The 17,425-nt window shown below is 39.2% G+C and overlaps 1 protein-coding gene across 1 annotated transcript; it reads left to right on the plus strand.

The window, feature by feature from the left end:
* The first annotated feature begins 326 nt into the window (after window positions 1–326).
* Window positions 327–1,316, plus strand: LOC101336063 (craniofacial development protein 1-like). Its single transcript, XM_033856353.2, is given in 2 exon segments — window positions 327–920; window positions 922–1,316. Coding segments are annotated over 2 exon segments (897 nt in total). The 3' UTR covers window positions 1,225–1,316.
* Window positions 1,317–17,425: the final 16,109 nt, after the last annotated feature.

Here is a 17,425-nt window from a genome sequence, read left to right on the forward strand (position 1 = left end):
TAAGATGCGGCTTCAGCTTCGTATCACCGGAAACATTGCCACCAAACCACAGTTAGCCTACCTTTGCTGCTTTATAGCCTGGCATCAACTTTTCCTCCTTACTGATGTAACTTTGGTCTGACATCCTCTTCCAGTACAGTCCTGTCTCATCTACATTAAAAATCTGCTCGGGTAAATACGCGCCTTCATCAATAATTTCTCAGAGCACGCTGCGGGGGCTGCCCCAGCTGCCGCCGACCCTGCCGCATCCCTGTCTCTGGTTTCTCCCTAGAGCTTTGCCTTTGGGGGTAGCTGCTGCGGCTCTGTCCGCCCCACGCCTTAGCGACATGGAGGAATTCGACTCTGAAGATTTCTCCACCTCGGAGGAGGACGAGGACTACGTGTCATCGGGTGGAGAGTATAGTGAAGATGATGTAAATGAATTAGTGAAGGAAGATGAAGTGGATGGTGAAGAGAAGACACAGAAAACCAAAGGGAGAAAAAGAAAGGCTCAGAGCATTCTGGCCAGGAAGAGAAAGCAAGGTGGCCTCTCATTAGAAAAGGACGAGAAGGATGCCAGCGAGGAATCTGGAGGAAGAAGTAGTGAGGAGGAAGATGTAGCTGCAGAGCAAGAAAAAGGCATTGAGTCAGAGGATACGAGGAAAAAGAAGGAAGATGAACTATGGGCCAGCTTCCTCAATGACGTAGGACTAAAATCAAAAGTGCCTCCTTGTACACAAGTTAAAAGAGGAGAGGAGGCTGAAGAGACAAGTTCAAGTAAATTGTTGGTCAAAGCAGAAGAGCTAGAGAAACCTAAAGAAACAGAAAAAGTTAAAATCACCAAGGTGTTTGATTTTGCTGGTGAAGTCAGGGTGACTAAGGAAGTGGATGCTACATCTAAAGAAGCCAAATCCTTCTTCAAGCAAAATGCGAAAGAAAAATCCCCAGGCTAATAATGTCCCTTCAGCTCTACCGTCACTTCCTGCCGGGTCAGGGTTAAAAAGGTCAAGGGATATGAGCAGCCTTTTGGGGAAAATAGGAGCCAAGAAGCAGAAGATGAGCACACTAGAGAAGGCCGAGCTGGACTGGGAGAGCTTCAAGGAGGAAGAGGGCATTGGAGAAGAACTAGCCATCCACAATCGAGGGAAGGAGGGGTTCATTGAACGGAAAGCTTTTCTAGACCGAGTGGATCACAGGCAGTTTGAAATCGAGTGAGATCTCAGGCTGAGCAAAATGAAACCCTGATGTGATGAGGAACCTACAGCAGCTTAATCCTGTTTACAACGTGAGCTTTTTGTGCGTCTGTGAAATGTTTCCTGTGTTTCCCATTGACTGTTTCCCAGCAAAGTCTTTTTCTCTACATTGAATTTCTTTGTATCTTGATCTCATGTGATTTCAGTCATTTTACTTTTAATAGTTTGTCTTTTAAAAAATAAAAATAAAAAAGTACAGATTGGTCCTATGGGGGGGGGGAAATTCTCAGAGCATTTCAGGAAATTGCCGGGCAGCTACTGTATCTGCACTTGCTGCCTCACCGCTTACTTTTACATTGTGATGGTTGGCTCTAGCCTTGAACTGATGAAACCAGCCATGACTGGCATTAAAAGATGTGCCTTCTGATTCTTCGCCACGTTTCTTCTTCAAGTCTTCATAAAGGCTTTAAGCTTTCTCTTGAATCAGCATTAAGCTGAGCAGGACTCAGCGCTGATGTTGATCCTGCATCCGCACACTGAGAAGCTTCTCTATCTCCTCCATCACTTTTCCACGCTTCTTCGATATTATCATTGACATCATTGGCACAGCAGACTTCACATGTTCCAGGATCTTGTCCTTGTTCTTTAGAATTGTACTGATGGTTGAACGATTCATGTTATAAGAGTGAGTGACGTTTATTATTTTTTCACCTCACTCCACTATCTCAATTATTTTCACTTTTGTTTCCATCGTTATCACTTGGCGTACCACCTACATCACCGCTGCTTTTACGCTTGTTTCTGGACATCCTGGGCTTGAAATAAAGATACTGTACTCTATACAGTACTGTACAGTAAAGTACACAAAAGCACAACCACTCGTGGAGGATGCACACATGTGACAATATATGACAGACACGTGAACTAACTTATGTGATTGGACATGAGAACGCATGTTCGCATCTTTGAAATTTTGCAACTTGAAGGTTTGTATGTAGGGGACTTACTGTATGTAAAGATTTCAGAGGACAGTGTGGCCAGAGTATAGGGTATATGAGGATAAATATTTGGAGAAAGTGTTGTAAAAGTAGGCTGAGATCAAGCTATAAAAATTCTTCTTGTCCATGTTAAGAATTTGGTTGGGATTTAATAACTGATTAGATATTGGCAGAGGAGGGTCAAGTAACTACGAGTTTTCCAGATTGGTTGATTGAGTAGATATAAGTCTATCTACCCAGAAGTATAAGTAGAGTGAATAGGAAGACTGGGCTTTTACTCAGAGAAAAGTATAGGAAAAATAGGCAGAATTCCAGGATAGAGGAAGAGATAACACTGGAATTTGTGGATTTAGGGTGTAAAGGAATCTGACTAAAGACACTTCCTCCATGCCCTGGTACACACAGTGCTGCTCTGTTATCTGTGTTAAACCGCACTGTTAGTTCCTACTTCTTGTTGTCTTATCAATCCGATGACATCCAGGGAGATAGACAGTTGGCAAGAGCTATTAGGGGCAGATAGGCAGGCAGGATTTGGGCTTGGAAGGATACTATTAGATAACAGGTGTTTCATAAATTCTCTGCTCCTTCTGTGCTATATCTCAGTTTAGGGAATTTCTCTTCTCTTCCTCCCCGGATCCCACACTTGTTGCACTTCAGGAATTTAATTTATCCTCCCTTAGTTACACATCCTCTGACTGCACTTAAGGAATTTGAGTTACTTCCTATCAGTTTTGAATCACCCTATTTGGCAGTCTTGGAGTCACTTGAACATATTCTCATCTCATCACTATTATTTCCATCCTCTGTAAACAAGTCTAGTGTTTTCCCCAGGTGCATTCCTTCAGTTGCATTATCTCTTATTCATTTAATTTTTAAAGGTCCCAGATCCATCTCTCTTAGTATAAGCAGCAAAATGCTATGGAAGAACTCTTTGGAGAGGAAAAGGAATACTGGTTCTAGTTTTGCCATTGATGGCTATTCAGCTTTAGGCAAATGCTTTACCTCATTCAGCTTCTGGATCATAAAATACAGGAAGGCGCTAAAATAAATGTGCTTCAGAGACTTCCTATCCACAAAATTCTATGACTCGCAGTTTGTCCTAGGTGGCCTGAGAGCCTACCCATCTGTTCTCCCTTTATGGGCTATGATTGTATCTTTATTATTGTATTTATGGCACTATAATTAAATAATCTTATTCATTTATTTAAGTAATGTATATTTATTGAATTACTGCTGACTATATGCCAGGTACTGACAAGCACAAAGAAGAGAACAGTTGTGGTCAGTCCTTTTAGAGTTTACAGGGTAGCCAGGAATGTGATATGATGATATATGACTTGATGAAAGTAGCAGAAGATAAAAGTACAGAGTATTAAGGGATTCAAGAGAGATCTCTCCTACTCAGGAAAGCCTCCCTTAAAGGACTTTATGCAGAGTCCTAAAGGAGGAGAAAGGAAAGGGAAGAATGCTCCAGACAGAGGGAATAGCATGTTAGAATGCTTGGAGATGGGAGAGCACAAGGGTTTCAAAGAAGGTCAGTATAGTTGGAGAAGAACGAATGAAGGAGAAAGAAGTATACAGAAGCGGTCGTGTGGTCAGATTTTGTTCAGGGCATTTTGAGCTGTCTTAAGGTTTTAGATTCTATCCTGTGGGCAATAGAAAGCCACTGAAAAGTTTAAAGTAGGAATGTGCCCTAATCATATTTACATTTTGAGTTTCAATCTGGATTCATACTGATAATGAAAATACAATAATAACTAATTTTTATTGCATGCTTACTGTAGGCACGGCTATAAATTCTTTACAGAAATTGTCCTACTTAATCCTCACAGTAACCGTATTAGTTTCCTAGGGCTGCTGTAACAAATTGCAGCAAACTGAGTGACTTAGAGTAAGAGAATTTTTTCACAGTTCTGGAGGCCGGAAGTCTGAAATCAAGATGTCTCCTAGGTCATGCTCTCTCTGAAGGCTCTGGGGGAGAATCCTTCCTGGTTTCTTCCTATCTTCTAGTGGTTGCCAGCAATCCTTGGCATTCCTTGACTTATAGATTTATCATTCCAATCTCTGCCTTCATCTTTACATGGCATTCTTCCCTATGTCTCACATTTTCTTCCCTCTGTCTCTGTCTCTGTGTCCAAATTTCCCTCTTCTTATAAGGATACCAGTCATTGGATCAGGGCCCATCCTAGTGCAGTATGACTCCATTTTAACTTGACTACATCTGCAAAGACTCTATTTCCAAATGATTACATTCTGATATTATGTGTAAACATGATTTAGGGGGGACACAAACCTACCACAATAACATTAAGAGGTTAACCCAGGTTGAGATGTGAGGAAACATAGGTGCAAATGACTGGCATTTATAGAGGTTAGATTAATTAATGGAACCTTTTATTATTGTTGTTGTTATTAATATTACTTTTTAGTTGTTTTTTTTTTTAAGTGAAAAACATGCATTAGCAGGTCTGGGCTGAGGACTATCTGTTGCTAGGGAGAAATAGGTGTAAAATAAGTGGAAATGAAATAATAAGAAACACACTGTATACACAATTAATGCAAATATAAGTAGTCAAATAAATCACAAAGATGTAAGATTATTTCACCTGTTAGCCATCTAAAGCGAAAGGTGATATTTGATCCCAGGGTGAAGTAACCTGGCCTTGGTGTTATAGAGCCACTGGGGACTGATTTTTCTTTTGATGATGGAAAAATTCAAGAGCATTCAGGTTAAACCAGGCCATCATTTCCCACGGATAAATCAGAATGTCAGAGAGAGGTCTAGCAAGTGCAGCAAAATGTTTTTTCCTGGCTTGAATTATCCCAGTAATTATATACATTCTACATTTTGCTTAGGTTGCGGGCACACAGGTAATTAATGGTCTTAATTTGATAGTGATTACAATTTGGATCATGCTTTACTCAACATTATTTGACTGAAACTGGAGGGCAACTGAAGGTGGTTTTTTTGTTTGTTTGTTTTTAAGGAAAATAATAAAAGGGGAAGGGAGTTCAGGATTGCTTCTTTCTAATGTCAAACATAATTAAAAATTTTTAAAGAATAAGGAAGGATTACTGAGGGAATTAGTTTTCTTTTTCAAAACACGGTGCCTAGCACATAAATTTTCAATAAGTATGTTGTAATTAATTGTACTGGAATATTTCAGAAACAGGATACAGCATTGGAATCATCTTTATGTAGGTCTGCCCTATACATCTAAATAGAAGGATGAAAGTAGAAGGATGAACAAGATGATCATTCAAGATCATTTCCAGCTTTAGGAATATTTATAACACTATTTTAGAATGTTTAATCCAACTGTAAATTCCACTTTCTCTAGTAAAGTGCTGTTTGAATTACTTATTTCAGACAGAGCTAATCAGGTTAACTTCTAATCATGTAATTAGAAATCAAATTGGCTATGGCTGGGAAAAGTTGAACAAAAAATTTCTGAATTTGTTTTTTTTTCGTTTTGGGGGGCTTATTAGTATAAGTCAAAGCTACAATTCTGGGACATCAAAAAGACCTTGAAACGTTGTTGTTGCCTCAGAAGAGTTTGGGACCCCCAGTGAGCATCTCTTAGAGTTTATCAGGGTTCTGTTGCTTTCTTCATATTAACTCCTCCAGGCAATGAGTAGATCATTGGTTTTAAGCAGTTACAATAGTGCTAAATTATTTCATATTTTACTCTCCTCTTTTTTCTGTCCTTCATTCTGCCCTTCAGAAATAGGTGTCACACAGACCTGAATGTGATAACATCTCAGTAAGTAGAAGTTGTGTGTCCTCGGGAAAGGACCTTGATCCCAACTTAATCTTAATTTCCTCCCCAATTCCTAATAAACTACTAAGCGCATAGTAAATACTCAATAATATTTGTTGAATAAATGACTTTGTGAAATGGAATCAACAGCGTATTTACCCCCAATAATTATTATGAGTAGTAATACAAAGTCACTGAGACTGCCACACACTTGTCAATCCTGTATGCTGTTAATTATTATATTATTAACTGTATTAATGATAGGACTGTGCTACCTTCATTCACAATTCAGTTTGAATGACCTAGTGTGAATAATCTACTCTAATAACCTCTTAACCTCTCCCTGTTTTCTGTCTCTTCTCTTTAACCCTTACTTTCCACAATAATACCAAAAGTTATTTATTTAAATATAAATTGTATTATGACAAGTCCATGACCTGGAGCCTCTAATAGCTCCCACTTTTTTTTATGGAAATGGCCTTCAAACTCCTAACAGTAAGAAAACCAAAACCAACAGAAAACTAAAGCTCATAATTAAATATGTATATTTAATTATTTATTTATTATATCCATGGACCACTAAGTTGTCATACTACTTACATTATAAAACCTAAAAATAAACCTTAAAAAAGTTGTGATCATGATTAAAAGGTTTTGCTGATCATGGTGGCTCTATTTTAATATTCAAGCCACCATATACACTTAGGATAAAGTCCATATTAATAATCGAGGTATCAGATTGTCCTCTTGATACACACACATATATATATGTATATATATATATATATTTTTTTTTTCTGACCTTGCTAGACCTGCTTGAAATTAGTTTTGTTCATAACGTTGCTGACAGAGAGCTGGTTCTAGTATTAAAAGTGACAACCCTGCCCTTCTCATGGAGTTGGCCTCTTTGTACATGATTAGTCTCACCTTTAATTCATGGTTTCTATGTTCATTTCCTATGGTTGCTGTAAATATTACCACAAACTTCGTGGCTTAAAAGAACAAGAATGTATTCTCTTACAGCTATGGAGGCCAGATGTTTGCAATTAGTTTCACTGGGCTGAAAACAAGGTGTTGGCAGGGCTGCATCCCCTCTGCAGGCATCCTCCAGGGGACTATCCTTCCGTTGCGTCTTCCGGCTTCTGGTGGCTGCAGGGATCACTTGGTCTGTGACCACATCACTCCAATTTCTGCCTCCATAGTTACATTGCCTTCTCTTCTGTGTCTATCAAATTTCCCTCTATCTCTCTTTATTAGGATGCATGTGATTGCATTTAGGGCCTGGATAATCTACCCATTTTAAGATCCTTAATTTAATCACAGCTGCAAAGTCCCTTTTTGTAATAGAAGGTAACATTCACAGGTTTCAGGGATTGGGACATAGATATCTTGGGTAAGGGAGCATTATTCAATCTACCACAGTTTCTCTGTAGATATGTTTAATAAACCTGGGTAGGTAGAATTCTGCAATGGCTCTCAAAATTCCCATTCCCTGGTGTGTATGTCTTGTATGAGTCCCTCCCCTTTAGTGTGGGTGGTGCTGTGATAGGATGGATTTCACTCCTTTAATTATGTTATGTTATATGGCAAAATGGATTTTGAAGATGAGATTCAGGTCCCAAATCAGTTTATTTTGAGTTAATCTAAAGGAAGACTATCTGGGTGTCTCCAACTTAATCAGGCAGAAGCCCTTAAAAAGGAAGAAATTTGAAACACGGGAGAGATTTTTCTCTTGCTGGTCTTGGAAAAGGTGGAAGCCATTATGAGTTCTACAGCCAAAAGGAAGTAAATTCTGCCAACAGCTTGAATGAGTTTGGAAGAGGATGGAAAGTCTCAGGTAGGATGGAAGCTCCGGTCACCACTTTGATTGCAAACATATGAGACTTGAGCAAAGAATCCAGCTGACCCCTGCCAGACTCCTGACCAATGAAAACTGAGATAATAAATGGGTGTTATATTAAGCCACTTAATTTGTGGTACATTGTTAGTCAGAAACAGAAAATAGTAATAGAATAGCAGTACAAGGCCACTTAGCCTTTTCTGAGAATGAGATTAGCTAAACCTAGGCAAAACTGTCCACTGATAGGAACCCATGTAAACTGCCACATGTGGCTGTACTCTCAACGGGAATAAAGGAGAGGAGGTGCCATTGTCAGTCTCTCAGCCACGTGGGCCTCCCAATTTATTCATCTTATGATACTTTGTTTAACATGTATTTGATATATAACTGGTTGACAAGTTGAGTATCTGGCTGGTCTAACAGTATCTGAAATTATCACCATGACATTTAAGGATCTCTACAGTCAACTATGTTTTGATAGTTGGATGTCAACTATGTTTTGATTCTTCTCCCTCAGTCCACCACTCATCCTCTTGGTCCATTTGTTAAATGATGCTGGAACACTCACTGCCCTCCAAATGCACAGTTCTGTTTTCCACTTATTTTTTTTTTTTTTTTTTTTGCTGTACACGGGCCTCTCACTGTTGTGGCCTCTCCCGTTGCGGAGCACAGGCTCCGAACGCGCAGACTCAGCGGCCATGGCTCACGGGCCCAGCCGCTCCGCGGCATGTGGGATCTTCCCGGACCGGGGCACGAACCCGTGTCCCCTGCATCGGCAGGTGGACTCTCAACCACTGGGCCACCAGGGGAGCCCTCCACGTTTTTTTAAACTGTATTTCAACAGCTTCACTATGAGTGCCCTGTTTCTCTTCCCTTGCTAAACTCCCTTTCATTATTCAAGTTCCAGCTCAAATACAACCTCTTTGGGAATCCTTTTCCACCAAATACCATATTTGGTATTGCTAAAATTTGTCATTGTCCATTAGGCCTTTGCACATAACTTGGGTATAGCACTCTTATTACAGTATTATAGTTCATTTTTATTGCATTTATTGCTAAATTGTGAATGTCTTGAGGCCAAGAACTGCATTTTGTCAATGTCTCATTTCCCTATGGTGGTGGGCATCCTCCCTTCTGATAATAGCACATCCTTTTCCTTGGGAAGCACTTCTTTCTCCATATGTTTTGTGTTGACCATCATGGTTTTCTTGCCCCATTTTGGCAAGACAGGTGGACCAATCATCATACCTTGATGATCCCAGTCTGAGCCAAAGACTGGGATGGCACAAGACATAAACTGGGCCATTACAAGCACTTTCTACTTTCTAAAAATGATTCCAATAGGGAAGAGTTCTGTTCTCTTTGTAAGACTGTAGAGAATGGAAAACTAGAACCACCTGAAACCATAAGCTGGGTCTCGTGGAGTTTCTTTCATTAAAGGATGAAGCCAATAGGTAGGAGAAGTAAAGAGAAGAGATGGGAAATCCTAAAGGACCCTGAATGGGGATGTCCCTGAGACTAGATCTAGCCCTGCCTTTTCAGATATCTCTACCTTTTTATATTAGTTCATAAAATCTTCTTTTTTGCTCAGGGCAAGTGGGTTTCTATATACTTTACAGAGTTCTGCTTAATACTTCTAGAGTATCTAACAAGTAGACTGGCTCACAGACTGTGCACACAGTAGTTGTTCAATAAATAAACATTATTCTAAAGATTTTTAATTTTTGTGTGTGTGTGGGGGGGGCACTATTATATTTACCTAAAGAAAGGAGATTAAAAGAATCTCAAACATACATGAAACATTAAAAAGTTATTGTTAGAACTCCATTGTATTGGCCTTACTCTTCCACACAACAAATTCTCCTAGTAATCTGGCCTCTGTTTCTTATACCAGCATTATACACTTTCAGAGGTAATTAAATGTCTATGATAAGTAGGGATTACCATGGCTAGACTTAGACTCATTTGCTTTTGACTTGTTGACACCTTCAACTTTGCTGTTTTTGTTGTTTGAGTCCTTATTTTAACTTCATATTTGAAGGATATTTTTATTGGATTAAAATTATAGATTAACTTTTTGTTTTGGTTTGCTTTGTTTCTACCCTTTAAAGTGCCCTTCTATTGTTTTTTTAACTTGCATTGTTTCTAATGAGAAATCAGTCATTCCTGTATTTCTGTTTCCCTGTACGTCATATGTTTTTTTTCTTTCTTTCTTTGCCTCTGGCTTCTTTCAAGATTTTCCCTTTATTTTTGGTTTTCATCAAAAACATGTCTAGGGGCTTCCCTGGTGACACAGTGGTTAAGAATCTGCCTGCCAAGGCAGGGGACATGGGTTCGAGCCCTGGTCCGGGAAGATCCCACATGTTGCAGAGCAACTAAGCCTGTGCACCCCAGCTGCTGAGCCTGCACTCTAGAGCCCACGAGCCACAACTGCTGGAGCCCATGCACCTAGAGCCTGTGCTCCCCAACAAGAGAAACCACCGCAATGAGAAGCCTGCGCACTGCAACAGAGTAGCTCCCACTCACAGCAACTAGAGAAAACCCACGTGCAGCAATGAAGACCCAATTCAGCCAAAAATAAATAAAATAAATTTATATATATATATAAAAAAATGTGTCTAGGTGTGCTTCTCTTTGTACTTTTCCTGTTTAGGTTTACTGAAATTTTGGATGTGTACATTGATATTTTTTCATCAAATTAAAAAAAATTGAACAATAACTTCTAAAGTATATTTTTCCCTTCCAATTTTATCTTTCCTTTCTTTCTGAGACTCCAATTACGACCCTGTTACACACTTGCTATTTATTCACAAGTTACTAATCCCCCCAATCCCCACCTTTTTTCTCTCTGTTTCAGTTTAGTTTAGGTATTTTTATTGGCTTATCTTCAAGTTCACTAATTTCTTTTTCTTTTACTTTCCAGTATGCTATTGAGCCCACTCAATTAATATTATAATTTCAGATATTGAATTTTTCAGTTATAAACTTTCCTTTTGGTTCTTTTTAGAGTTTCCATTTCTTTCTCTCTCATTGTATCTATCTTTACCTATAAAAGTTTAATCACATTTATAATTTTAAAGTCTTTGCTAATTCCAATAAATAGGTCTGGGTCATTTGTGAGACTGTATAAACTGTGTTTTCTCTTGATTATTGGTCACAAGTTTCTGCTTCGTTGACTGCTTTATACTTTTTAATTATATTTTTATTTATAGTTGAGATGTTGAGAATAAAAAGACAGTGAAGACCAAAGTATAATTTTGCTTTGTTTTGTTTCTTTCCTCTGTCTGGCAATTAGGGTAACATGCTGGTCAGTTAGATTTCTCCAAGTGTTGAGTTGAGGTTATAGCTGCAAACAAGTTATACTTACTGGCTGATGTCAACTGCCTATTTTATTGTTTATTGCCTCTTTCATAATAGATGTCCTCTGGTGGGCATTAACATGTGATCCAAGGATCACACTTTGTGCCCAGCCCCATAGATCTATCCCTAGACCTCCTTTTTCCAAATCTATTCTTTCTTCCAGTCTCTTGGCCAACTATTTGCCATTGTCCTTGAGGTTATGTATATTCTTACTAAGAAATATTTATCTTATCACAGATGGTGAATGATTACTTGTACTACCTGAAGTTCTGCCTACTAGGAGGATTTCTCCTCCCTGCTGTTTTTAGTGCTGCCCTGAATAAGGCTGAAATGTGAAATGATCCACTTTTGGTTCTCACCACATGTTGAGTCAAACTATCTGTGAATGAAACTTGTCCTTTTTCCCTCTTCCTTCATCCAGCCAGATATAAGGAAGCCCTATGTGAATATAGTTTTGGCTCAGAGACAGGTACCAGTATTACAGTGATATATGGGTTGGAGTCCAGACCACCTGTTCATGTAGCTCTGGCCCTGTTCATGCCATCCTGGATGTACCTCTTCGGTCTAACAATAAATTGCTGTGGACATACATGCCTGAGCTCATGACTTTGTGGTTCTGATAGGATATAGTTCATGATGGGTAGCTCTCGCTAAATGTCTTTTTGTTGTCCCACGGATAGATACTCTATCTCTACCAGGCCCCAGTAACACATCAGGGACTATTTTCCAAATGGTGTTTACTTGCATGGCCTTTACCAGAACTTGCTCTGTAAATCTAGAGATTTATATGTTATTCTCCTATTGGAACTTGCCATACTTCTAGGAACATAAAGGTTTGCTTGTTCAAATGGCTCAAGTGATAAGGCTGCCTTCACTAGAGTCTAAATTAGTAACAGAAACCTTTATGATCTGGGCCCTCTCAAAGCTGGCAGACTTACATATCATTTGGTAAATGAGACAGAATATATTGCCTTCAAAGAGGGCTGCTCAGTGTTTCTTGTTGGTTTGTTTGTTTCTGTGAGAGAAGCCTTAGCATGTCTTGCACTAGAGAGTCCCTCAAAACTTCACTGGTGTGGCAGGCCCCTGGATATTTTTAGATGTTCTCATTGGGACCTTGTCTCTCATTTCTCTCCTTTAGCCAATGGGTTCTGGTCTTGAGAACTGGCTCAGATCCGGAAACTAGGACTTTTATTAGGACAGTTGTTCCCAGCCTCCTATTTATCCATCCTTGATTCATTTGGTTGTATAAATTAAGCAACACAGTTTTGGCTATCCAATTTTCTTGTGCCTGAGAACACCATGGTCTATTAACCATCTTCCTAAGTGTGCACATCTCTCACCTCCCCTGGCTGCCACTTTGACCTTCACAATAATTACATGTCTTTGATGAGTTGCCGCCACTGGCCTATGTTCTTCGGGAATCCTCATTATTCTGTAACTGCCTCTCTTGTCACCAGTTTTGATCTATTGATGACAGCCATGACTGATCTTTTCAACCATGCTGATGTCCCACTCATTCTTTATTATATTGGTAAATGGAACATCTTTGGGGCTTTTCCATAGAAAATAATTGGGTGGTGGGCTTCCAGCCTTAGGTAGTATAACTATTCTGGCATAATCATGTCTTTAAGCCACTTGATATCTCCTGCCACCATCCTCCATGAGAGTTCTAGTATTTTTACTTCACCTAATATGAGCCATTTCTCTCCTCAAGCTTCCTAGAGCCATCCTAGAAGGCTGTTAGTACTGTGTTCTAGAGTCCTTGATCGAGCATTAAATCTTGCATCATGGAAGAGTGATCCCATATCAATCAATCTTCCTTACAGAGCTTTGAGTTCTGCCGACCCTCTTTCATTTTACACTCTTAGGACCTCATCCTCTACATACTCTCCCACCTCCTGTCACTGTATTTTGGCTAAATCCAGTAATTTCTTCAGCATTGTGTCTCATTCCTCCCTTATGTGGCCCAGTTCTTCCCAACCATGTTATGTTGTTACTTAACCCTAATTACTGGTCTAGAGGAGAAGTGTTGGTATATTCAAAGGTTGGCGGCGGGGGGGGGGGGAGGTATGTGTTGCCTTGCAAGGCAGAAGCCTCTACATAATTCTCAAGTAGGGGGAAACTTGTCCACAACTTGGAGGAGTGGGCCACTCTTACAGGCCCAGACCATTCAGGTTGAGTTCTTCCAGTTCATAAACTCAGTTATTCCCATTCCAAATCTAAGGATCCTACTCCATTCCAATCAGAGCTCTGATCTTGGCATAGCAGATGTTCCAGGTAGCAGTTCAATACTCTTTGGAGCTCTTGGTCCTGGTTTGGTCCCTTCAGCTATGAGAGGTGAGAGTCTTTGTATATATTGCCTCTGAATTGTACTTTAAGTTGGTAATTTAAATAGGTAATTTATCACCTTTGGCTTTTAGTTGTTTTTCTTCACATGTATGGCATATTGTACCATCAGGGTATTCTATTCCAACATTATACCATCCAAGTTAATCACCAGTGAAAGTTTTAACAATTTCACTAATATAGTATGACAATAACTATAAGTACTCCACCAGCAGGTAATCTAGCTTCTAAAATCCCATTTTAAAATCTGTTTTTTAGCCCCACTCTGAATACTAGTGGTCTTAAGTCAAATTCCCTGGGAATGAGGATTCGGAGATGGAGACTAGGAAGCAGATTTACTGAGACATACTCATTGGAACATACCTGTGAGTGGTGAGGGGAGAAGATTGGACAGAGGGAGAAGTTGAATTGTGATGCAGTTGCAGCAAGGACTTGGCTAATCACATAGGGAAATCTTGACTTGGGATGACCAGAGTTGTCCCAAATTGGGGAAAGGGGCTATGAATTTGTTTCCCTACATTCCAAGACATAAGCTGCTTTCGAGGAGGGAGAATGTGCTTGAGTGAGAAGTTCCCTATAACTGAGAGCAATACTGGAAGAGGGGCTTAGTTAGCTATGATTCAGCAGTGTCCAACACTCCCAGAATCTTAGTGGAGTGAGTGCTTTATTTTTTAGGGAGGTTTGGGCAACTTACTACAGCTTCCACTATATTTGATGCGGCATGAGCTGTGACCTCCAAAAATAAGAATGTCTGAAGATTACAAAAACCTTAAAATTGCTCTGCGGCAGGAAGTGGGAGTGTTCAAGGAACAAGATAAATGAAAACATTCAAAATGTTCATTTCAACCCAAGATTTGAAACCATGAGTTATTTCTAAATCCTTCTTATTGTAAGTGAAGACTATCTTTCATATTCTGCTTCTTTTTGAGTAGGGAGATTAATTTTTTATTCTGAAAGAAAATTTTTTTCTTCTTTGTTTTATGACAGGGTAATATATTCTGTCCTGATAGCTACAAACATTTGTATTTGACAATGGTTATAAAAAGTGCAGCGTGAAACTGTAAAGTGGGATAGAAAGCAGGATAATATATATCATTATTACTTCCATGAAACAATCCTTCTATCCTGTGAGCTTCTGGAAAATTGGTGATGCCTAGGACTTGAAACTATAGGCATAAATTACCTTCCTTCAAGAATTTACTCACACTCCAGCTGAAACCTATCAACTAGTGAATTTGACCCATGAGCTAGAGACTCAGAACTACTATTCTGGTGTGAATTTCTCCAGTGGGGACTTTCACTACACACTTGTTGACTAATCAAGGAGTATATAACATATTAGGATTAGAGGATGGTCAAGGTGAAAATTTTCTCCAAGTGTCCAATTAATTTTTGCCAAAGAGAATTCCATATAAAACAGGGCCCATAGAATTCCATATAAAACAGGGCCATTTTGTTTTAAAACCCATAGAATTCCATATAAAACAGGGCCCATTTTGTTTTAAAAGAGTTTTATTATCCAAAAAGAAACACGTTAGTTTTGTGTTGTTGCCTGAACTCTTCTGGTCACAGACTCCACTTTTTTGTGAAACTCCTTATAATCCATTAGAATTAGTGCTCCATGGGAACACATTGAGGTGTTCCCACGAGGTATTAGGAAAGTGGATACTGCTCCTGGTTGCAGAGTAGTACATGGATGGGGTAGCCAGCCTCCAAAATAGCCCCTCCAAAATAGCTCCCCCATCCTGGTATTCACACCCTGTGTAGTCCCCTCCCACATTTTACAAGTCTGACTGGAAAACTTGGCAGAATTGATGGTATTTTGAGATTAGGTCATAAAAATGACTGCAGCTTCCTTCCTGGGAGCACACTCTCTTTTTCTCTTCCTGACAAGTAGTCTGTGGGAAGTCAGCTGTCATGTCTTGAACACACTAGGCAGCCAATGGATACACCCATATCATGAAGATCTGAAGTAATCAGCCAATAATCAGTGAGGACCTAGGGCCTGCCAACAACAGTGGAGTGGAAGCAGAGTTCTAAACTTATTGTGATGACCATTTCATGATGTATGTAAGTCAAATCATTATGCTGTACACCTGAAACTTAGTGCTGTAAGTCAATTATATCTCAATAAAACTGGAAGAAATATAAGTATATATATATATATATCTGATGGATATATTTTAGATTATTTTAATTGAGAGAGTGGTTTACTTACCTAGATTTTCTACTTTTTCTACAATGAACATTCCCTGAATAATAAAAATGATAGAATAATCAAATTTCACTAATCTTTCACTTCATTTTCCTTTAGGAACATTTATTTCTCAAGTTTAAAAGATCTCTTATGTATCCTATACACATTTACTGAGCAACCATTATAAAATCAGATCTATACACTATTTCATTTGAATCTCATAATGGCTTCGTGAGTGAGTCAGTTAAAAGATATACTGGACCTGGGACCTTAGTGGTAATCACTAGATAGAAAAGAAAAGGTATGGCCAGGTAGAATGGACCTGTAGAATAGACTTGCCTTTAGCCTGGTCTCTCAAAGGCAGTTAATATCTGGAGATGGTGTCTGAATTAGAGAGTGGCATATGGAAGCAGGATTTGCTACTCAGTAGACAAATGGGGTGAACAACAGATTTATGTTGAAGGGAATTCATCTGTTAAGAAACAAGACTCAAGACAGCATAATCCAGAGAAAGGGAAAGGAGAACTAATCAGGTTGTTAAGCTCTATGACCAGGTGTTTGAGATCCAGAGAATCAGAATGTTTTAAAGCACTAGTCTTTATGCTCTAATAATATATTATAAGCTAAGATGCTTGTTAAGGTTTAAAGGCATAGTCTTTGCCTGTGTATACACTGAGATATTTCTTTTGGTAGCAAGTTGACAGAAAACCCAAATTAGATTAGTTTAAACAATGAAAGTGTTTGGTTGGCTTGTATAAGTGAAAAGATATAGAGGAATGATGGAAACGCAAGCATTTTTTAAAAATCACAGTTCTGGTTATGTCTCCACAGTTCTTTATGTTCTACCCTCTTCAGAATGACAGCTTTGTCCTCCAGGTGGCTTTCCTCATCCTGGCAGAATGGATCCAACATTTACATATGCACATTTTACCATCTAGGAGACAGGAGACTCTCCATGTACTGGAATCCCCACTAAGAATCTTGAAAGTCACCCCAAATGCACCAACTTAGATCAAATGTCCACCATTCTATCACTGTGGCAAGAAGAATGAAATGCACTGATTGGATTAGTTTAAATTATTACGTTAGGAATCTAATGTTGTGTTACAAATTATCCCCAAATTTAGCAGACTGGCATAACAAACATTTGTTTCCATGGGTCAGGAGCACAGGGTCAGCTTAGTCGGGTGTTTCTGATTCAGGGCTGCAGTCTCATCTGGAGGCACAACTGTATATATATAGGAATATTACTCAGCCATAAAAAACAGAATGAAATCTTGCCATTTGTGTTCACATTGATGGACCTAGAAGGTATTATACTGAAAGGGAACTACTGACTGTTTAAATTTTGGAGTAAATTATCCTAGCCTTTTTCTAACAAAAACTGAACTCAGTAAATGCAAAATAAATTATTGATTTGCTAATTAATGGATAGGACACTGGACTATTCTGTCCAATTCAACTGGCAGCTGAGATTTTGCCCACTCCTGAACCCCAGTTTCAAGTTAGGCACCCAGACATCTGCCCTCACACTTTCTGCCATTCTTCTTGGTTCTATATGTTGCCAGACCTCAGACTCTCTGACACTGGAGCCTACATGCCTGCTGCCCCAGGTAGTTGAATATCTGCCTGGCTGGGCTGCTCCCTGTTCATGGCTACCATGATCTTTTTTTCTGTCTTCTACCTCCTTTTCTGTTTACCTTCATATCTCAGTGGGCTTAGTGTGGCTCTGAGCACCTGCTGTAACATGA

The sequence above is a fragment of the Tursiops truncatus genome, chromosome 4, assembly GCF_011762595.2.
Source record: "Tursiops truncatus isolate mTurTru1 chromosome 4, mTurTru1.mat.Y, whole genome shotgun sequence".
NCBI classification, from domain to species: Eukaryota; Metazoa; Chordata; class Mammalia; order Artiodactyla; family Delphinidae; genus Tursiops; species Tursiops truncatus.